This window comes from Stomoxys calcitrans, chromosome 2 (genome assembly GCF_963082655.1).
Source record: "Stomoxys calcitrans chromosome 2, idStoCalc2.1, whole genome shotgun sequence".
Taxonomy (NCBI): domain Eukaryota; kingdom Metazoa; phylum Arthropoda; class Insecta; order Diptera; family Muscidae; genus Stomoxys; species Stomoxys calcitrans.
Genome location: NC_081553.1, coordinates 233,411,005 through 233,432,790, shown reverse-complemented (window position 1 = coordinate 233,432,790; position 21,786 = coordinate 233,411,005). Strand labels below are relative to the sequence as shown.

Genomic DNA, 21,786 nt, shown 5'->3' with positions numbered 1-21,786 from the left:
GTTCGTCTATGGTCTTCAGCATCCAATTAAATAAGGATAAGACAACTAAGTATGACGGAGGCCAATGTAGCGTAGAGGTTAGCATGTCCCCCTATGACGCTGAACGCCTGGGTTCGACTCCTGGGCGAGACTATCAGAAAAAATTTTCAGTGGTGGTTTTCCCCTCCTAATGCTGGCAATATTTGTGAGGTACTATGCCTTGTTGCGCACTGGGGCACGCCGTTCGGACTTATCATTGAGGTTAAACTTGAATTGGACTGCACTCATTGATATGTGAGAAGTTTGCCGCTGTTCTTTAGTGGAATGTTAATGGGCAAAATTTGCAATTTGCAACTAAATATGACAATAAAACACGCGTTTGTTGTTGTTGTGTGAATAGTAGACAGAATATTAAACAAAATTAGAAATATATGATGATGGTGGATATATGTTTAAATTTATATATTATTTACATATTTGTTTTCACATTCAATTTAGAAATATTTGTATGCTATTTATAAATGAATGTTATTGATTTTTGCTTTTCCACTGAACTTTGTTCAATGGATGTTGTCGGTTAGATATTTAGATTAGCTTTTTTTAATCAGAGAAATTAAAAAAAAAAAATTTTTGTGTGTATGTCTTTTTTTTGTTTTTTAATTAACAATTTTCTAAATGGCCAGGTGGCTGCAACATTTTTTTTATATTGATTTTCCATTTGGCAAATCCTGTATGAGTTATAGTGTTGAATATTCAATTATATTGATTTTTTAAATGTGGATATATTTTAATTCAGGAATTAATTTTTATACACATTTAATATTTATGGACCATCCGTTAGAAAATCTGGTGGTAAAATTTAAAAAATTTTAATGGAAAAACTTTAAATACCTTTAAAGGAGGGTATGCAGAAAACAATGAGATAGAAAGGAAAGACCGGAGAACATAGCCCAGGCTTAAAATGCAAACAATGTGAAAATTATGCAATGTGTAAGGTATTCACACGAACATTTCATTGGTCGCAGGTCATTTGTTTCACCAAATATTTTTGGACAATTGCTAAAATTTATTTGTAATCCAATAAAAACATAAAAAAAATTCAAATGATGTTCATTTGAAGCACTCAGTATTCTGTATGTGACACGTGTAAAGTGCTTTGTGAAACCTTTTTCACCAGGATTTCCCTTAAGCCCCAAATGAGCATAATTTGCTATTCTTTTTTGCTGCCTTTTATGCTTAAGCCCGTGTGTTTGCTTTAGTCGAGGCTTGCTTCAAATGATAATTGGTTTCAATTCTCAGAATAAGCTTCGACAGCATCAAAAGCTTTTATTTTGCACACATGGCAGTCGTCAAAAATAAGGATAACGCGTTTGATAGTAAACGAGACAAGGAAGTCTTAATGAGATTTAAAAACACACCATGTGTCGAAATTCATTTGGTTTTTTTGTTCCCTTAATTTCATACCGATCACATGATGTCCTTGCGACTTGCAGCAGTTCATGCCCGGGGGCAAAGGACAAATACCATATGCAGGATAATGTATTCTTTTGAAGAAGTAAATTATGGGCCGCTTCCTTATGGCTTTCCGGTGAAGGCTTCGATTGTCATTTCAATTGATAAATATCACGTCCTTTGCACTTTTCAATTGGAGAGCATTTCATGAGCCTTGTGTTGATTGTCAACAATGTGTGGAACATTTTCAATAAAATCGAATTGAATACGACCAAAAGGTTTATCGATATGAAACCAAAGGAGCGACTGAAAACAAAAGCCCCCTGTCGTCAGCCAAGTATACAGACAACACTGTAATTTCAGGCTTATTGTTATCCTTGGATTGTGAGACAAAAACAAAATGCAGAATATATGGTACTTTTCGGATCAAGAGGCTGTAAACAACAACAAAATTTATAAACAAAAGAAAATTTTTTAAGTTGGCACAAGGCGTTGAGAGCATGGAAGGCCAAGTGTACAAAAAAGTACAAATATTTTCTAAATTCCAAATAAATTGATTTTAACCATAAACGACACGGATGTCGAAAAACGCAAGTCACTGTGTCAAATTTCAGTGAAATCGGATTATAAATGGGCCTTTTATGGGGCCAAGACTTCAAATCGAGATATCGGTCTATATGGCAACTATATGCAAAACTTAATCGCTCTAGACCAAATTGCAGAAATATGTGGAGGGGTTTAACTTAACTCTCTGTCCCAAATTGGGCCGAATCGGACAATAAATGCGCCTTTTATGGCCCCATAACCTTAAATCGAGAGATCGGTCTATATGGCAGCTATATTCAAATCTGAACCGATCTGGGCCAAATTGATGAAGGACGTCGAAGAGCCTAACACAACTCACTGTCCCAATTTTCGGCGACATCGGACAATAAATGAGACTTTTATGGGCCCAAAACCTCAAACCGGGAGATCGGTCTATATGGCAGCTATATCGAAATCTGGACCGATCTGACCCAAATTGAAGAAGAATGTCGAAGGGCCTTTCAAAACTCACTGTCCCAAATTTCAGCAAAATCGGATAATAAATGTGGTTTTTATGGGCCTAAGAACCTTAAAACGACGGATCGGTCTATATGGCAGCTCAACTTAGGTCGAATGTCGGGAGGCTTAAAATCCACTTTTCAAATTTCAGCGAAATTGGGCAATAAATAAAGTTTTTATGGGCTTCAGACCCTTTATAAGCAGAACGGTCTATATGGTAGCTATATCTAAATATAGTCCGATCAGAACTATACTTAGGTCGGATTTCGAGAGGCTTAAAATAACCAAGTGTTTAAAATCTCGGCGAAATTGGGAAATAAATAAAGCTTTTATGGGCTTCAGACCCTTTATCGGCAGATCGGGCTATATGGCAGCCATGTCTAAATATAGTCCGATCTGAACCATATTGGGGTCAGATATCGTAAGGCTTAAAACTACTCAATGGTAAATAATTTCAGCAGAATCGGCTGAAAAATAAGGTATTTATGGACATTATACTCTTTGTTTGAAAATCGGTCTATATAGCAGCTATATCCAAATATGGTCCGATTTGGCCCGTTCAAGAATTTAACCAGCGTGCATCAAAAAGACGTATCTGTGATAAATTTCAGCTAAATATCTCAATTTTTGAAGCCTGTAGAATGATTACAACAGACGGACGGCAGACACACGGGCATCGTTAAATCGTCTTAGAATTTTTCGACGATCCGAAATATAAATATGTTTCACTGTCGGAAATTGATATTTCGATGTGTTGCAAACGGAATGACTAAATGAATATACCCCCTAACCTACTTCCGGGCCGAACTTCGGATACCTACTACCTCGGATATATATTAACCACCGTTAGTCATAATATGATGAAAAATTCATCATTTATGAAAACGTACATATAATCCCATCTCCACCATATTCAGGAAGGCTATGTAAGGGTCTTTCACAACTCATTGTAGGTTAGTTTGAAAATAGGGTGCTGATATTAATCCGCCTCATGCCACTATGGACATACACCTTAGCCAGTAACCGGCTTGTTGTGCGCTCTAACTATAGAGTAACCTCTAAAAAGAAAATTTAAAGTTAGGAATTCCTTGCTACTTACAAAATCCGTAATTGTTTTCAATACCACTCCCCTAAGTTGGTTCATGTCTGGTATTGTGTCTCCACCTAAGTGCCGGTATCTGTTAGACGCGAAAGCCGGGCAATAACAAAGGAAATGCTCCAACGTCTCATCATCCTATGAGTGAGCTCGTAGTCCTATGGTATGTCCCGTTATGATACCAATAGATACCTCCTTCTTGCTTCCTTTCAGTAATAGCCTCATCTCACGATCTGGATCCCCCCATAGGATTTTCGCCGTCCTACCGACCGTTTCGCTGTTTCATGCGCATTCGTCGCCCACTCCCTTAACTCGGACTGCATCGACCCGAAAGGCTTGTAACAAATTCATCACCTTTTATTATCCTAAGAACTTTAGTCGGGAGAACGGTATATGTATACGACAGCTATAGCCAAATATGGACCCATCTGAACCATATTGAACACGAACGATGAAGAGTCTAATGCAGCCCACTGTGTAAAATTTCAGCGAAAGTGAGTAATAAACATGCTTTTATAGTCCCAAGAACTTAAATTGGGAGATCGGTATTTATGGCAACTATACCCAGGTAAAGACCGATTTTGACCATACTCGATACGAATGTCGAAGGGCCTAACAGAACTCATTGTGGTAAATTTTAGCGAAATCGAAACCTTAGAACTGGAGATCCGTCTATATGGCAGCTACATCCAAATCTGGTCCGATTTGGGCCGCTTTAAACAGGGATGTCGAAGAGCACAGCACAGCTCGATATACCTAATATCTGCGAAATCGGACAATAAATGCTCCTATTATGGGCCTAAGACCTTAAATCGACAGATCTGTCTATATAGCAGCTATATCCAAATCTGGATCGATCTGGGCAGCATTGAATAAGCATGTCGAAAGGCCTTTTGCAACTTACTTTCTCATATTTCAGCGATAACGGACAATAAATGTGGCTTTAATAGGCCTAAAACCTTGAATCGGCAGATCGCTACATATGTAGGCAATATCATCATCCATATCTGGACCCATCTGGATAGCATTGAATGAGGATATCGAGAGGCATGTGGCTTTAATGGGCCTAAGACTTTAAATTGGCAGATTGCTTCTTATGTAGGCGATATCAAGATAGCCCATCTTCGAACTTAACATGTCTTTGGACAAACAAAAAAAAAATCCGTGCAAATTTTCTGCTCTATATCACTTTTTTATACCCTCCACCCTAGGATAGGGGTATACCAATTGCGTCATTCTAAGACCCCACAAAGAATACACATTCTTGATCGACATGACATTTTAAATCGATCTAGCCAATCCGTGCACAAATACTTCTTAGTTGTGTAGGTAGGTGGGGATTGTAAATGGGCTATATCGGCCCATTTTTGGATATAGCTGCCAAATAAACCGATCTCGGGTCTTGACTTCTTGAGTTACTAGAGGGCGCAGTTTTTATCCGATTTGGATAAATTTTATATGAGGTGTTTTATTATGACTTTCAACATCTGTATTGAGTATGGTTGAAATCGGTTTATAACCTGATATAGCTGCCATATAAATCGATCTCGGGTCTTGACTTCTTGAGCCACTAGAGGGCGCAGTTCTTATCCGATTTGGCTTAAATTTTGCACGAGGTGTTTCATTACGACTTTCAACAACTGTGCGGAGTATGGTTGCAATCGGTTCATAACCTGACATAGCTGCCATATAAACCGATCTCGGGTCTTGACTTCTTGAGTCACTTGAGGGCGCAGTTCTTATCCGATTTGGCTGAAATTTTGCACGAGGTGTTTTATTACTACTTTCAACAACTGTGCGGAGTATGGTTGAAATCGGTACATAACCTGACATAGCTGCCATATAAACCGATCTGGGGTCTTGACTTCTTGAGCCACTAGAGGGTGCAGCTCTTATCCGATTTGGCTATAATTTTGCATGAGGTATTTTATTATAACTTCCAACAACTGTGCGGAGTATGGTTGAAATCGGTTTATAACCTGATATAGCTGCCATATAAACCGACCTGGGATCTTGACTTTTTGAGTCTCCAGAGGGAGTAATTTTTATCCGATTTGGCCGAAATTTAGTACAACGGCTTCTCCCGTGACCTTCAACTTACATGTCATATATGGTCCGAATCGGTCCATAGCCTGATATAGGTCCCATATAAGCCGATCTCTCTATATTACTTCTTGAAACCCTAAAGGGCGCAATTCTTACTCGAATTGGCTGAAATTTTACTCAATGCTTCTACAATGGCTTCGAACATTAAGTTCAGACCGGATCTTAACTTGACATAGCTCCAATAATATAGCAATTCTTTTCTTTTATCCTTTGTTTTCCTAAAAAGAGATATCGGGAAAAGAGCTCGACAAATGAGATCTATGGTGGAGGGTATATATAAGATTGGGCCCGGCCGAACTTAGCATGATTTTACCTGTTATTTCTTAATTGTTCTATGTTTGTTCTCGAAAAAGGGTCAGTTATATGCTGGTCTCTCTCTCTATCTCTCTCTTTTTGAGTTAGACCTTTTTTGCTCTCACAGCTTGAGACTCAACCTTTTGGACATAAATAGATATGAACAAATGAAATGGAATTGTTTCGTAAAATATTGACATCAAGCTGATGTTGTTTGACTTAATGGAGAATATTTCATCAAAATCCTCCTCAATGCATTGTATTGGCATCTGTTTTAAACCTGTCGGTCTGTCTCTCTGTCTTTCAGTTGTATGTTTTTTATTGTTTTTTTTTTTTTTTTTGAGTTCATTATCTTTAGTTGGCAGAAATCATGTGTTATTGTATGCATGCAAGTATGTACAAAATTCGAACTTACCACGGCATGAGGTCCTCCGAAGCTGTTGTGACCGAAGACATACATGTAATTTCGACGATTCACCTCAGCATGAAAGAGGCCGGTTTGTATGAGTGGTCCTACCACACGGGCATCTGACAATATATCCAACACTACATCGCGATGCTCCATATTTGTAGCCTTAATGGGGTTGGTGTACATGTCACTGTATCTGCAAAGAACAAAAGGGCAACAATGAGCTGTTAATAACTTCTTTTTCAGCCAAAGAAATTAATTTGTAAGTATTTCTGTCAGACATACTTGCGAACCAATGGCGACAAGTCTTTTGTGCTTAAAATTTAAATATTAATTATGTAAGCGATCTTAAACGCACTCATAATTGAATATTTCTTATATTTTATTATATGGCCCTTCCATGAGTGTGTGTGTGTGTGTGTGTGTTTAAATGTTTACATTGTGAGTGTTTGATATAAATTCGGCTTTTTTGTTTGTGTTCACATCCCTGGGCCCTTCTGTGCGACATTTGTGGGTGAATGGGTGGCAATTGTCATAAGTCACACATCGATGCATGACTTGTGCTTGTGCTTGTCTTTTCATTTGCCTTGCTTTGCCTTTGGAAAAATTTCTGTAATTGAAACGAATTGAATGTTACAAGGAAAGGAGTTTTGTAATCATTAAATATTCATTAGCTGCAAACATGACATTTCCTTTGCCTTTGATTACAATCGAAACTTGCTAGGGCTTCTCGTTCATTCTTATCAAACCAAACCAGAGTACCTAAAATAAGGCACTTGCATAGGTGTCAGCACCTTTGGTGTCTAAGGCAACCACATTTTGGAATATTCCTCAAATTAAAAAGCAATCAAAAATGTTCTAAACCGCAATCAACCGGAAATGTTAAACATCATTATGATGGTTACCTCAACTTGACTGTCTAGCTGAAGGGTCTTCAAAGAATTTTGATTGATATGGGATTTATTTGTCAGACTGGTAGTATTTTTTATTTTGTCTCCTAACTGATGACAGATGCGGATGATTCAATTACTTGTATGGAAATATTTTCAAGATGTGGCTTTCTAAAATGGATGGAAATCGACTTAAAGGGAAGTAGGTGTTTTTTTGGAATTTTAATTATTTTGTTAAACCTGGTGCTATTGTTTAGCACCAAATAAGATACATCGAAAAACGTTTGTACTAATTTTAAGAGTTATAACTGTGGTATAGTTTATTACAACTTACTGAATTACACCCAGAAAATATAGATCCATAAGTATACCGATCAACTCAGAATCACTTCCTAATATGATTAACTCATGTCCATTTCTCCACTTGTCGATCTTCTCACTGTAAGAGGTGATTTTTCGACTTTTACCTTACATTAGTCTCTAAGAATTGCCCATGTGTTTCACTTATATCACACATTCTTTGTAGCACTGTGTTATTTAACATTTCCTACTTTTCACACCATATTTTACCTCAAAGCGGTTTTTTTTTTTTGTATTTCATTTTAAAATATCATCCGTCAGTGGTGCAAGATTTGTGATGGAAGGACATTATTTATAGCCTATGCATATCCCTTGAGTTTTGCCATCTAAAGTAAATCTTTTGTGGCTGTGCTCACTGCACTCCAATGACAATCACAAGTGGCAGTATCAGCCTTGGTAAACTTCAAGGCTTTTAAGACGAAAATTGCACCAACAACTAACTACGTACGAGTATTTGCCCGCTACGGATACCACACTGTATGACAACGAAAGTGGAGATAACATCAAAAACAACAACAAGTAAATGTGCACATGTTGGGCCATATGTCCTCGCAGAAAGTAGCACAACTCATAAATGAATGTAGAATTGCTTCAAGCTGGAGACGAGACCAAACGAAATGCAATAACGTCTTCTGGCCCTAATACGGCCATAATCAACCACAAGCTATAACACTGAGACTCATATAAGCCTCCAGTGTCCTCCAAGTGTATGAAGCTGATTGGCAAGGAATTCTGACGACAGAGGATGTGTTGTGAGAATTAAAAGTAAGAATTTTGTAGATTGTCAAGTGCGCACAGGTATTTATATTTACACAGTGTGGACTATAATTTATCTCGTCATTTGACATATGCAAATTACCTTAATATTTTAGGTACATTTCATATTTCTGTCTGACTGTAGAAATTTTGTCCTTATACTGTTTTTTGTCTCTATGGCGTAAAGGTTACAAACTGGTTTTTAACGTTTGAGTGTTAGATATACTCCATTCTTAAAAGACTTTATTTCAGCCCGATATTTTCATGATGTCCGATTTAGATGTGTTTTCGGGGATGAGGTGGTCTCCTAGACACTTGGCCCTGAAAAAAAAAACATCAGTATAGTGCTCCTCCATTGGTATAAGGTGAGATTATGAATGAGGCGTCCTCAAACACTTGGCCCCAAAATTTTTACGCTTTGGGGGATGTTTTAGGGAAGGGGCGGTGCCCCAAATACATTGGTCCACATTTGGATATCAGATTCGTATTCTTCTCCCAAATACAATTTTTTTTAGCACCATATTGCGATGGGGTGTTTTGGGGAAGGGGTAGACCCCTAGCACATTGGTCCCGAAAGTGGGTATCAATTTCATACCCTTCTTCCCTTTACCTTTTATTTGAGCCCCACATTGACGTGGTCGGTAAATATGGCCGATTAAGGGGTGTTTTGGAGAGTGGGGTGGTCCCATGAACACTTAGACCTGAAAATATATCAGCATCGTGCTCTATTCTCAAATATCATTTATTTCAACCCCATATTGCCATTGGCCCCAAAATTGGATATCAAATTCGTTTTCTAATCTCAAATACATTTCATTTAAGTCCCTTATTGCAAAAGTCAACCTTTAATACCAAATTTTCATGGTGAGCAAATACGTCCCATTTGGGGGTTGTTATGGAGGTGAGACGTCCCATAGGCAGTTAGTCCCAAATTTTGATATCAGATTCATGGTCTACTCCTAAAAACCTTTTATTTGAGCTCCATATTTTCGTAGTCGCTCCCCCTCCAAACATGACCGGTTTGGGAGGGGGTTTTGGGGGATTTTAAGGGCCAAGTGAACGACCGTGGCGGTCGTTCAGTGACTTGGCCCTTAAAATATATATCCGATTCGTGTTCTACTCTAAAATACCTCTTATTGCAGCCCCATATTGGAATGGTCAACAAATACATACTATGTGGGCGATGTTATGGAAATTGACCTTGACCTTTCATTTGAGCCCCATATTGCTTTGATCGTAAATTTGTCTTCTTTGGGGTGTGTTTTTTGCAGGGCAGCCCCAAGCACTTGGCCCCACATTTGGATATCAGATTCGTATTCTATACTCAAATACCTTTTATTTTCAATTACCTTTCATTTAAGTCCAATATTGCCATTGTCGGTAAATATGTCCGATTTAGGGTGTTTTAGGTGCTTGAGGTGGTCCCCCTAACACTCGGTCCAACAATTGGATGTTATATACGTTTTCTTGTCCAAAATACCTTTAGTTTGAGCCCCATATTGTCGTGATTGGTCCAAATATATATTTGGTTGGTTTTGGGGTTGGAGCGGCCCCCTAGGCCTAGGCCCATCCAAAATTTGGATACCAATTTTTTATTTTTAGGTTCCTATAAGAGCACATTTCGTTTAAATCGCACCACCCATCACCAAGATTTGGCGTTTCTGAAAATTAGGGTAAGGGGGAGGGTCCGCCCCCTCCTCTTCAGATACCCAAAAATGTAGTACCCTTTTTTCACCACGGGATCATTATGCACCATCTGTGAAAATTTTATGAAAACAAACAAACATACAAACTGACAAACAAACACAAATAGATTAATATACCCTCCACCATAGGATGGGGGTATACTTATTTCGTCATTCTGTTTGTAACTCCTAAAAATGTTAGTCTAAGACCCCATAAAGTATATATATTCTTGATCGTCATGGCATTTTAAATCGAACTAGCCATGTCCGTCGGTCCGTCCGTCCGTCTGTCTGTCGAAGGCAGGCTAACCGCTTGAAATTTTGCACATAAACTAACTATTAGTGTAGGTCGGTTGGGATTGTAAATAGGTTATATCGGTCCACGTTTTGATATAGCTACCAAATAAACCTATCTGGGGTCTTGACTTCTTGAGCCGCTAGAGGGTACAATTCTTATCTGATTTGGCTGAAATTTTGCATGACATGTTTTGTTATGACTTCCAACAACTGTGGTGGGTATGGTTGAAATCGGTCCATAACCTTATATAGATGTCATATAAACCGATCTGGGGTCCTGATTTCTTGAGCCACTAGAGGACGCAATTTTTATCCGATTTGGCTGTAATTTTGCACAACGTGTTTTGTTATGACTTTCAACAACTGTGCTAAGAATAGTTTAAATTGGTCCATAACCTAATATAGCTACCATATAAACCGATCTGGAGTCTTGAATTTTTGAGCCACTAGAGGGCGCAACTATTATCCAATTTAGATGGAATTTTGCATGAGGTGTTTCGTTATAACTTTCAACAACTGTGCTAAGAATAGCTCAAATCGGTTTATAACCTGATATAGCTGCCATACAAACCGTTCTGGGATCTTGACTTCTTAAGTCTCTGAAGGGTTTTTTTGAAATTTTGCACACATATGAGAACTTTGAATAAAACACCCCATGCTAAATAAAATATCAAAATTGTGGCTTCTACAGCCTTAATAGTTCAAATCGGATAAAAGATATATATATAAATATATATATATATATATATATATATATATATATATATATATATATATATATATATATATATATATATGTTTGCGTTCCGCCTTGTTCGGGGACACTTTGTTTGCATTGCGCGTTGTTTGGGGTCATTTGTTTGGTTTGGGGACAGGTCCCGAACTTTCTACCGGTATATCGCATTGTTTGAGGTCATTGCTTTTTTGGGGACAAAAATACAAGTTACAAAATTTCTACATAATTTTGTAGCTCTACCATTATTATGACGTATTACAATACTAGTATTCTTATATACATCCGAATTTACGCATATTTTTTTACATTTATAATTTTTGTCCAATTTGGAGAGTTGCCACTGAACTTGAATATCAGCGCCGTTGCTTGCTATAAATATGTGGTGGGCTTGGTTATTTATATTTCTGAATTACTTCATAAAACACCGCACACATATTAATAAGCGACAACAGTGAAGAAATATTTTAACTTCCATACGATAAGTCCTCATAATTATATTGTCAATCCATTTACAACATATTGAAATATTCATTGCTGACCCTATAAAGTATATTTCTACTTAATTATCGCACAAATCTTCCTAACTGCCCAGAGAAACTTACATACATATATGAAAGGTGAATCAAAATAAAAGTTCTTCAAATATTGTTTTAATTCTTTTTATACCCTCCACCATAAGATGGGGGTATACTAATTTCGTCATTCTGATTGTAACTACTCGAAATATTCGTCTAAGACCCTATAAAGTATATATATTTTTGATCGTCGTGAAATTTTATGTCGATTTAGCCATGTCCGTCCGTCTGTCCGTCCGTCCGTCCGTCTGTCTGTCGAAAGCAAGCTAACTTCCGAAGGAGTAAAGCTAGCTGCTTGAAATTTTGCACAAATTCTTCTTATTAGTGTAGGTCGGTTGGTATTGTAAATGGGCCATATCGGTCCATGTTTTGATATAGCTGCCATATAAACCGATCTTGGGTCTTGACTTCCTGAGCCTCTAGAGTGCGCAATTCTTATCCGATTGGAATGAAATTTTGCACGACGTGTTTCGTTATTATATCCAACAATTTTGCCAAGTATGGTTAAAATCGGTCCATAACCTGATATAGCTGCCATATAAACCTATCTGGGGTCTTGGCTTCTTGAGCCTCTAGAGTGCGCAATTCCTATCCGATTGGAATGAAATTTTGCACGACGTGTTTTGTTATGATATCCAACAACTGTGCCAAGTATGGTTCAAATCGGTCCATAACCTTATATAGCTGTCATATAAACCGATCTTGGGCCTTGACTTCTTGAGCCTCTAGAGTGCGCAATTCTTATCCAATTTGAATGAAATTTTGCACGACGTGTTTTGTTATGATATGCAATAACTGTGCCAAGTGTGGTTCAAATCGGTCTATAACCTGATATAGCTGCCATATAAACCGATATTGGGTCTTGACTTCTTGAGCCTCTAGAGGGCGCAATTCTCATCCGACTAGACTGAAATTTTGCACATAGTGTTTTAGTATCACTTCTAACAACTCTGCTTAGTATGGTTCAATTCGGGCCATTACCTGGTATAGCTGTCATGTAAACCGATCTTGGGTCTTGACTTCTTGAGGCTCTAGAGTGCGCAATTCTTATCCGATTAGAATGAAATTTTGCACCACGTGTTTTGTTATGATATCCAACAACTGTGTCAAGTATGGGTCAAATCGGTCTATAACCTGATGTAGCTGCCATATAAACCGATCTTGGGTCTTGACTTCTTGGGCCTCTAGAGAGCGCAATTCTTATCCGATTTGCCTGAAATTTTGTACGACGGATCCTCTCATGACCATTAACATACGTGTTTATTATGGTCTGAATCGGTCTATAGCCCGATACAGATCCCATATAAATCGATCTCTCTATTTTACTTTTTGAGCCCCCAAAGGGCGCAATTCTTATTCGAATTGGCTGACATTTTACACAGGTCTCCAACATATAATTCAATTGTGGTCTAAACCGGATCATATCTTGATATCGCTCTAATAGCAGATTTTTCTTTCTTTTTTTTCTTATATCATTTTTTGCCTAAGAAGAGATGCCGGGAAAAGAACTGACAAATGCGCTCCATGGTGGAGGGTATATAAGATTCGGCCCGGCCGAACTTAGCACGCTTTTACTTGTTTTATTTAGAATACAATATCCCAGTTTCTTTCCTTGCCGTTTTACAAAGACAACGGGTAAATGGCGAAATTTGTGTCTTAAATCTTCGCAACTGCAGTCTTAAGTGGGTACAAGAGTTAAAATATATATTTTGGAGCTATATAAAAATCTGGACCATTTTGATGAAATTTTGCACTCCTATTACGACGTCTAATAATGCAGATAGGTATTGATACAAAATTGTGACAACAACAGCCTTAAAATATCAAGGATCTATATCTAAATTCGGTGCGGATTTAAAGACCTTTTGAACACTTATTGGAACATCAAAAATAAAATTTCGAGCAAAATTTTGTAAAGATCGGACAACTACTTTGGCTACCATAGCTATATATAAATTTGGTCCGATTTTAATGAAATTATTCACACGTATTAAAACGTCAACCAAGACACCTCATGCTAAGTGTTATAAAGATTGGACCAAAATTAAGGCTACTATAGCCTTAAAAGTCCAAATCGGATGCAAGATATATATGGGAGCTATATGTTAATCTGGTACTTTGTTAATAAAATTTTGCACACATATTAAGACATCAAATAAAACACCTCATGATAAGTTTTGTAAACATCCGGCCAAAATTATGACTAAAGCAGCCAAATAGGATGAAGGATATGTATGGGAGCTATAGTCAAATCTGATACGATTTTTATGAAATTTTGCATATACATATAGGGAAATGAATCAAAACACCTCATGCGAAATTTTCTAAAGATCGGACAACAGTTGTGGCTTCTACAGCCTTAATAGGCTTAATTGGATGAAATATATATATGAGAACTATATGTAAATCTGATCTGAATTTGATAAAATTTTGTATACATATTAAGGCATTAAGTAAAACACATCATGCAAAATTTTATAAACATCGGATCAAAATTGTGGCTACTGAAGCCTAAAAAACTTAATCATATGAATGATATATATGGGATCTATATGTAAATCAGATCCGATTTTTATGAAATTTTACACGCATTTTGGGACATGAATCAAAACACCTCATGCTAAGCTTTGTAAAGATCGGACAACAATTGTGGTTTCTACAGCCTTAATAGGCTAAATCGGATGAAAGATATAAAAATTTGCACACATTTAAGGCATCAAATAAAATATATCATGGTAAATTTTATAAAGATCGGACCAAAATTGTAGCTACTACAGCCTAAAAATGGCTTAATCGGATGAATGATATTTATGGGAGCTATTGTATATGTTAATCTGAACCGGTTTTATTGAAATTTTGCACACATATTGGGACATCAAAACTTTGCAAAGATCAAACAACAATAGCGGTTTCGACAGCCGGTGACAGCATGTTAAGAAAAATATTGCGGTAAATAATAACAATAATATATAAGTTAACAGTTACTAAATTTCTGTTTTTATTAATTTGAGTGCTTTTACAGAACTGAATCAAAAATCTTAAACTTAGGTTGAAGTTGGTTGGTGCTGCTGTTGGCGCTGCTGCTGTTGGTTGGTGCTGTTGCTGGTGCTGCTATTGGTTTCTTGCTGATTGACGATTTTGTTATTGTTGTCGTCATGAGGTGTCAGGTTACCCGCTTTGCTGTGTTTGCTGTTGATCTGCGGTACTGGTGGATACGGATTGTTGACCCTTGCGTTAGCTGTAGAAATGCTTACATTTCATTACCATTACCATTTCATATTGTTGCTTACAAATCATGATGGTTCACTGTTTGTTGTTGCAGGCGGACAATGTTGACTGACAGCGGTCAATGAATTAATCAATAGAATCAGCAATTTTTTGGTATCGAAATCCAATATAAAGAATTTTTTGTTTGGCTGACATCCCAGCAAACATCTTTGATGTTAACACCTCCCCTCTTAGTTACGAGCGTCCTCGATCGTAATACCGTTAGAAGTAAGGTATCTGAGATAATCTTGGTACGTCTCTTGGAAAGTTTGTTGAATTCGATGTCGGAACTGATAGTTGATTGGGAGGTGCTAGATTAACGGTTTCAATCAATGGGCGCTGCTTTCTTCTTATCAAGAACAATACCAGAATGAGAGCTGCAGCTATTGTGAGTAAATGCACGGCCGCACTCCATTTGTTTTTAATGTTCAACAGTTCTATCGCTTTTGTATTGTTTAGATGGATCCTTTTTACAAATTCCAAAGTGGTTACTTCTTCTATTTTTGATCCAGGAGATCTAGGTTGTAGGATTGCAGGTAATGGTTCGGCATACGTTGTTTGGAAATAGTTGTATGTCTCGTTGTCAATTGTTATGGAAGCGTTTTGAAACTTGATTATGAAGGTTCCCGTAAGATTGTACTGCTCGTCGTTGATGAGAATGGTACCATCGAATTGATTTAGTAGAATCATCCCAGGCAAGACTTCCTCTACTGTAGGGGTGGTGCTATGTCTCAATAAAGTACAGTTTGCTTCTACGCTTTTTAAAAGATTTAACAAACAATTTTCTTTTTCTATTCTTTTGACATTATTTAAATTACAAACAGTCAGATTATTGAAAGATTTACATGGTTTAAGGATCCCATAGGATTCATTTTTACAAACTAGTATTTCATTATAATCAATTTTATTAATAAGATCCCCACTCTTAGTGGGTTTAATCAAGAGTTTACTGCAGGAATCTAAATTCGTAGTCGGTACATTGACGATATTCTACCAGAGTTTTCACGTTTTTTTCACTTTCGTACTTAAATTCTTCTTAATTATTAAATCTAACTTTTTCCAACTTTTCTTAATTCTATTGATTTTTCTATTTCCTGAAGTTACAATTTTTAAATTCTTTAATTATTCACCAAAATTTTTTTCTCTACCAGAGTTTTCACATTTTTTTCACTTTCGTACTTAAATTCTTCTTAATTATTAAATCTAACTTTTTCCAACTTTTCTTAATTCTATTGATTTTTCTATTTCCTGAAGTTACAATTTTTAAATTCTTTAATTATTCACCAAAATTTTTTTCTCTACCAGAGTTTTCACATTTTTTTCACTTTTGTACTTAAATTCTTCTTAATTATTAAATCTACGATTCACAAATTTTTTTTTGTGTTCACTGCCTACTTACAAATGTATCCCTATAAAGATTTTCCATACGTCCATGGAGGCGATTTCGTTGTCCTTTCGTTAAATCTACTTGGAGAATCGTCCGCTTACTTGTTGACGTGTGTTGAGCCGGTAGTTGTAGCTACAGCCTCTGTGGTCTTCTAGGGTGTTTTTTTGGTCCTTGGTCACAGCCTCCGGGTGCGTTGATGGATTGTTGGGCGCCCCACGTTGGGCGCCAGTTAACAGTTACTAAATTTCTGTTTTTATTAATTTGAGTGCTTTTACAGAACTGAATCAAAAATCTTAAACTTAGGTTGAAGTTGGTTGGTGCTGCTGTTGGCGCTGCTGCTGTTGGTTGGTGCTGTTGCTGGTGCTGCTATTGGTTTCTTGCTGATTGACGATTTTGTTATTGTTGTCGTCATGAGGTGTCAGGTTACCCGCTTTGCTGTGTTTGCTGTTGATCTGCGGTACTGGTGGATACGGATTGTTGACCCTTGCGTTAGCTGTAGAAATGCTTACATTTCATTACCATTACCATTTCATATTGTTGCTTACAAATCATGATGGTTCACTGTTTGTTGTTGCAGGCGGACAATGTTGACTGACAGCGGTCAATGAATTAATCAATAGAATCAGCAATTTTTTGGTATCGAAATCCAATATAAAGAATTTTTTGTTTGGCTGACATCCCAGCAAACATCTTTGATGTTAACATATATGTAAGTCCATACTCTTTCGAAAAACATGCGCGATGTTGTTTAGAATGCAATTTACTTATATTATATACTAGCCAAACCGGGCCCGCTCCGCTGCGCCTTCTTTAACTCTCTAATATTTTTTTTGGATGTGGATATCGAATTCGTGCCATTGTAACCCATGACGCCGAACGCGTTCGAATCCTGGCGAGAACATTGGACAAAGAGGACTTCATCCCCACTTAATGTTGGCTACATTTGCGCGGTATAATGCCATGCACTGTCATTTAAAAAATGTTCTGTCATATTCGTAATATACTCCTTAATACCTATCATTTGAGTCCAATATGACCATGGTCGGCTAATATGCCCATTTGGTTGAATTTGGGGGTGGGCGACCTCCCATTACTTGGACCTAATGTTTTATGCCATATTTGTAATCTACTGCCTAATACGTTTCGTTTGAGTCCCATATTGACATTAAATTCGAATATATCTATTTAGAGGAGTTTTGGGGTTAGGGGGGCCCTGCTGAGTACTTTGACCCAAATTTTAATACCACATACCCTTATTATGCCCATCGGACCACTTTCTGATATGGGTGGCGTTTTTGGGGTAAGGGTGAGTGTCCGCCTCCACCCGAGATCTAAAAATTATAAAGCCTATGTTTCCTTCCAGACAAACATTTACAATTTATGAAAATTTTAAGAAAATCGGTTCAGTCAAGTATCATATAGCCATAATTGGTCTAAAGGCGTTTTTGAGGGGTGGCGTGACCATCTATATTTCGATCTGATTTTGTATGCCACATTGGAAATCTACTCCCGAATACCTTCCATTTGAGCCCCATATTGAAATGAACGTCCAATATATCTGTTTTGGGCTTGGGGCTGCCCGAAGGGTACTTAGACTCAAATTTTAATACCATATTCGTATTCTACTCTCCAATACAATTCATTTGATACCTATGTTGTCCCGATCAGCCCACTTTTGATTTTGGTTTGTATTTTTGGCTTAAGGGGGAGAGTCCGTCCCCATTGTGATACCGAAAAATTATATAGCCTGTTTCCTTCCTGACTAAACTACACAATTTTCGAAAAAATCGGTTCTGCCGTTTTTCAGTCTATACGGAACAAACAAACCAAGTCCCATATATCCGTAATTGGCTAATGTTCCTATTTTGGGCGGTTTTGTGGGGGTGGGGTGACCCCCTATACTACCACATGAACTTGTATGCCAGATTCGTTATCTACTCCCGCATACTTTTCATTTGATACCCATATTGTCCTTATCGGTCGACTTTTGATTTTGGGTGGTGTTTTTGGGGTAACGGTGGAGGGTTCGCTCCTTCCGTTATCAATAAATTATAAAACCTATTCCTACTCCCTGACCATATTCGTAATCTACACCCAAAAACCTTTCATTTGAGTCCCATATAGTCATTATCGTCAAATTAACATATTTTAAGGGGTTTTGGGACTGGGGCGGCCCCCCAGGTACTTGGACCCAAATTTTATTATGAAATTCCTACCCTACTCTTGAATACCTTTCATTTGAATCCCATATTGTCCCGATCGGTCCACTTTTATTTTTGGGTAGTACTTTTGTGGTAAGGGTCCGTCCCCCTCCCGATATCAAAAATTATGTAGCCTAAGTTTTCTTCCAGACCAACCTACACTATCTGTGAAAATTTCAAGGTAATCGGTTCAGCCATTTTTGAGTTTAGTCTATACGTAACAAATAAACAAAACGACAAACAAACAAACACAAATTGAATTTTATATTGTATATAAGATTGATCGTTTTCGTCAAATTCGACTTATGAAAAACCAAAAAACCAAACGAATTTTCGTCTTCTTTTCGACAACCATAATACCATTGTGAAAAATTTCGACATTGGACTACGCCATCGCCAACCGGAATAAAGGGGATTAAATAAATTGCTCTTGTGCATTTAAATGCTTTGCTAAAGAAAAGCCCACATTTGTTGTTGTTGTACCAGTATGTTGTGTTCTATCTTTCGTTTGTTTGATTCTGTTGAATATCCAGACCCAGGAACTCTGCGACTTAGGTGGGGTGTGTCCAGAGTGATCAGGTTCTGAGTCGAGTGGACCGGCTAGGCAGTTAAACAGTTGACCCGTGCCGTGTGTTCCCAGGCATCAATCTTTGCTCTGTAGGAGTTGATGCGGCTACATATCTGGTTTGCCGGGGAAGGTCAATTTCTCAGGTGCAACCGGTGGCCGTCTTTCTCCAAGAACAAAATTCACCCGGTGTTCGCCGCATAGAGGCTTCTGAACGTTGGATAACTATGTATAGCTTAGATAGCATTTAGTTATGTCCTCATGATTGACAATGGGGATTTATTCCATAATAAACATTTCGCTCTTGTATCGACTGAAGATAACTTAAATTTAATTATTTACCCAAGGCAACTAGGAAAAAACCCCAAAAAAAAAACTAAGAACGTATAAAACATTGTTGATGTCAAGTGTATTTAGCGCAAACAGCAGCAACAATAAATTTGTTGTTACAGCCTTAATGATCATGCCATAAAAATCAATGACACCCCATAGAGAGGAAGGTACCCGTGTGGCAGCTACTCTTACTCTTGACCATTAAAGTAGTGGGGATTTCCATTAGCCTTGCGGATCATGCCCATACGATCACCATCCCTCAACTCATCCAATTAAATTCGAATTCGGGTATGGAAGCGCAATCTATCGTTGACATTATAATAATCACCCAAAGATGAAATAAAAGGCGTGTTGCTTGTATTGCCCAAAGAAAGACCACACAGACCCGACGTTAAAATCGCAGAATTGGCCAATCATAAAGCGGTATCGGCAAACACGCCCCCATTTAGAGTAATGAGCTGGTGACGATAATATCAACATCAATGTTTTGCGAAATTTGCTGGAAATGTTAAGGCATTCCTCTTGAAAGCCCTGAAACAAGCAGATAAATAGAGGCTTTGATATTTCGTCTTGGCTCACAACACTCACCACACCACAAACTCCAACACAGCCACTGCTGGTCACTCCATCTGTGGGAAACTTAAACACAGCGCCCATATAAATCACTGAAAGCCCACAAAGACTTAGACGTATTCAATGCCGTCACACTTTGTGATTCGCCATTACCATAAAACTCCCAATTCATTTTTGAACGCACGCATGATACCCACACGGTCATTAATATTGACCTCAGTCACTATTTTGTACCTAAAATAAAATAAATGAAACTAATGTATGATATGAAATACATTTTTAAACTTACCTTATTTACAGACCTAAGGCCGCCTTTTTGTATGTTTTAAAAATGCAATTCAATTTTTTGTTGGAACCGATAATTTTACGATCGATTAGATTTAAGCAGTGTTTACATGGCACATCATGATCTCACGAATTCATCGTGTGTACGTGTTGATTACAGATTTTGCCCAAAACGGTACATCGATTTTTTCTTTCCTTGAAATTTATGGCATAACTGAGTGTGGTCATTGTAAGAGTATTGGTGAAAAACAAAGGTGCATGCGTCACATGTACACATGGCGTCTATCGATTACCGTTTAAACAGAAATCTGTAATCGTTGACAGATATTGAAAAACACGTTCTTTGGAAAATAATGACACGTTTACATGGCACATCTTACTCATAGTGTGTACGTGTTAATTACTTGGCTGGTTCACTAACTTGGTACCACTGAAAGTGAGCGATTTTCGTTCGCCCTTGTGTCAAACCATCTTATTTTATGAAGGAAAAACAGATGCTGGAGTGAGTGACTCGACTTACCTAAGTAAAAAGGCATTAAGTACGGACGGGCCGAATTTCTATACCCACCACCTCGGGTATATGTAAACCCCCATTCGTCACAATCCGATGAAAATTTGATAACTTATACACCCAACTTCGGCACGGACATCGAGTGGTCTAATAAATATAAGTCACTGTTCAATTTAATAAAACAAAATATTGGTCTTTTTGGCAGCTATATCCAAATATAAACCGATCTGAAGCATATAGGACACAGATGTCGAAAAGCCGAACATAAGTCACTGCGTCAAATTTCAATGAAATCGGATAATAATGCGCTTTTTCTAGGGCCAAGCCTTAAAAACGAGAGATCGTTCTATTTAGCACCAATAACCAAATCTGGATCGAACTGGACCAAATTAAACAAGGATATAATAATTATCTTATTTTAATATAACTCCATTACTTTATCCGTAGTTATATCTTAATAGGGGCTTGTCTCGATCAAATTTTATTCAGGTCCCGAGAACTCATGTACCAGTAACATTTTTAGATAATAAATCCCCTTTTTATGGGATTAAGACCCTAAATTGGAGGATCAGACTTTATGACTTTTTGGGCAACCCAATATATCTTTATAGTAATATCTGACTTATATTTGAGTCGGTTGTCGGGAGGCTTAAAACATAAAGCTTTTATGGGCTTCAGACCCTTTATCGGCAGATGGGTCTTTATGGTAGCTATATCGAAATATAGTCCATTCTGAACCATATAAAGGTCAAATATCGGGAGGCTCAAAACAACTCGCAGTTTCAAATTTCATCGAAATCAGGCAATAAATAAAGCTTTTATGGGCTTCAGACCCCTTATCGGCAGATCGGTTTATATGCCTATATCTAAATACAGTCCGATCTGAATCATATTTGGGTCGGAAGTTGGCAGGACTAAAACAAATTTCAGCGAAATCGGATAAAAAATGCATTTATGGTCATTAGAACCTTTATCAGCAGATCGG

The 21,786-nt window shown here is 37.6% G+C and overlaps 1 protein-coding gene and 1 long non-coding RNA gene across 9 annotated transcripts in view; both read right to left on the bottom strand.

Moving 5' to 3' along the window:
- LOC106095633 (uncharacterized) overlaps positions 1-21,786 on the bottom strand; it is a 219,967-nt gene that overhangs the window by 35,812 nt on the left and 162,369 nt on the right. For all 8 annotated transcript variants that reach the window (XM_059361970.1, XM_059361973.1, XM_059361975.1 and 5 more), the window contains one exon: positions 6,387-6,576. In XM_059361970.1, the coding sequence (XP_059217953.1) occupies positions 6,387-6,576 (190 nt within the window). The remainder of the gene's footprint in view (positions 1-6,386; positions 6,577-21,786) is intronic.
- Positions 19,485-20,647, bottom strand: LOC106094662 (uncharacterized). Its single transcript, XR_001222600.2, has 3 exons — positions 20,295-20,647; positions 20,021-20,239; positions 19,485-19,963 (listed from the first exon to the last, which is right to left on the bottom strand). It is a non-coding gene; the product is annotated as an uncharacterized LOC106094662 (long non-coding RNA).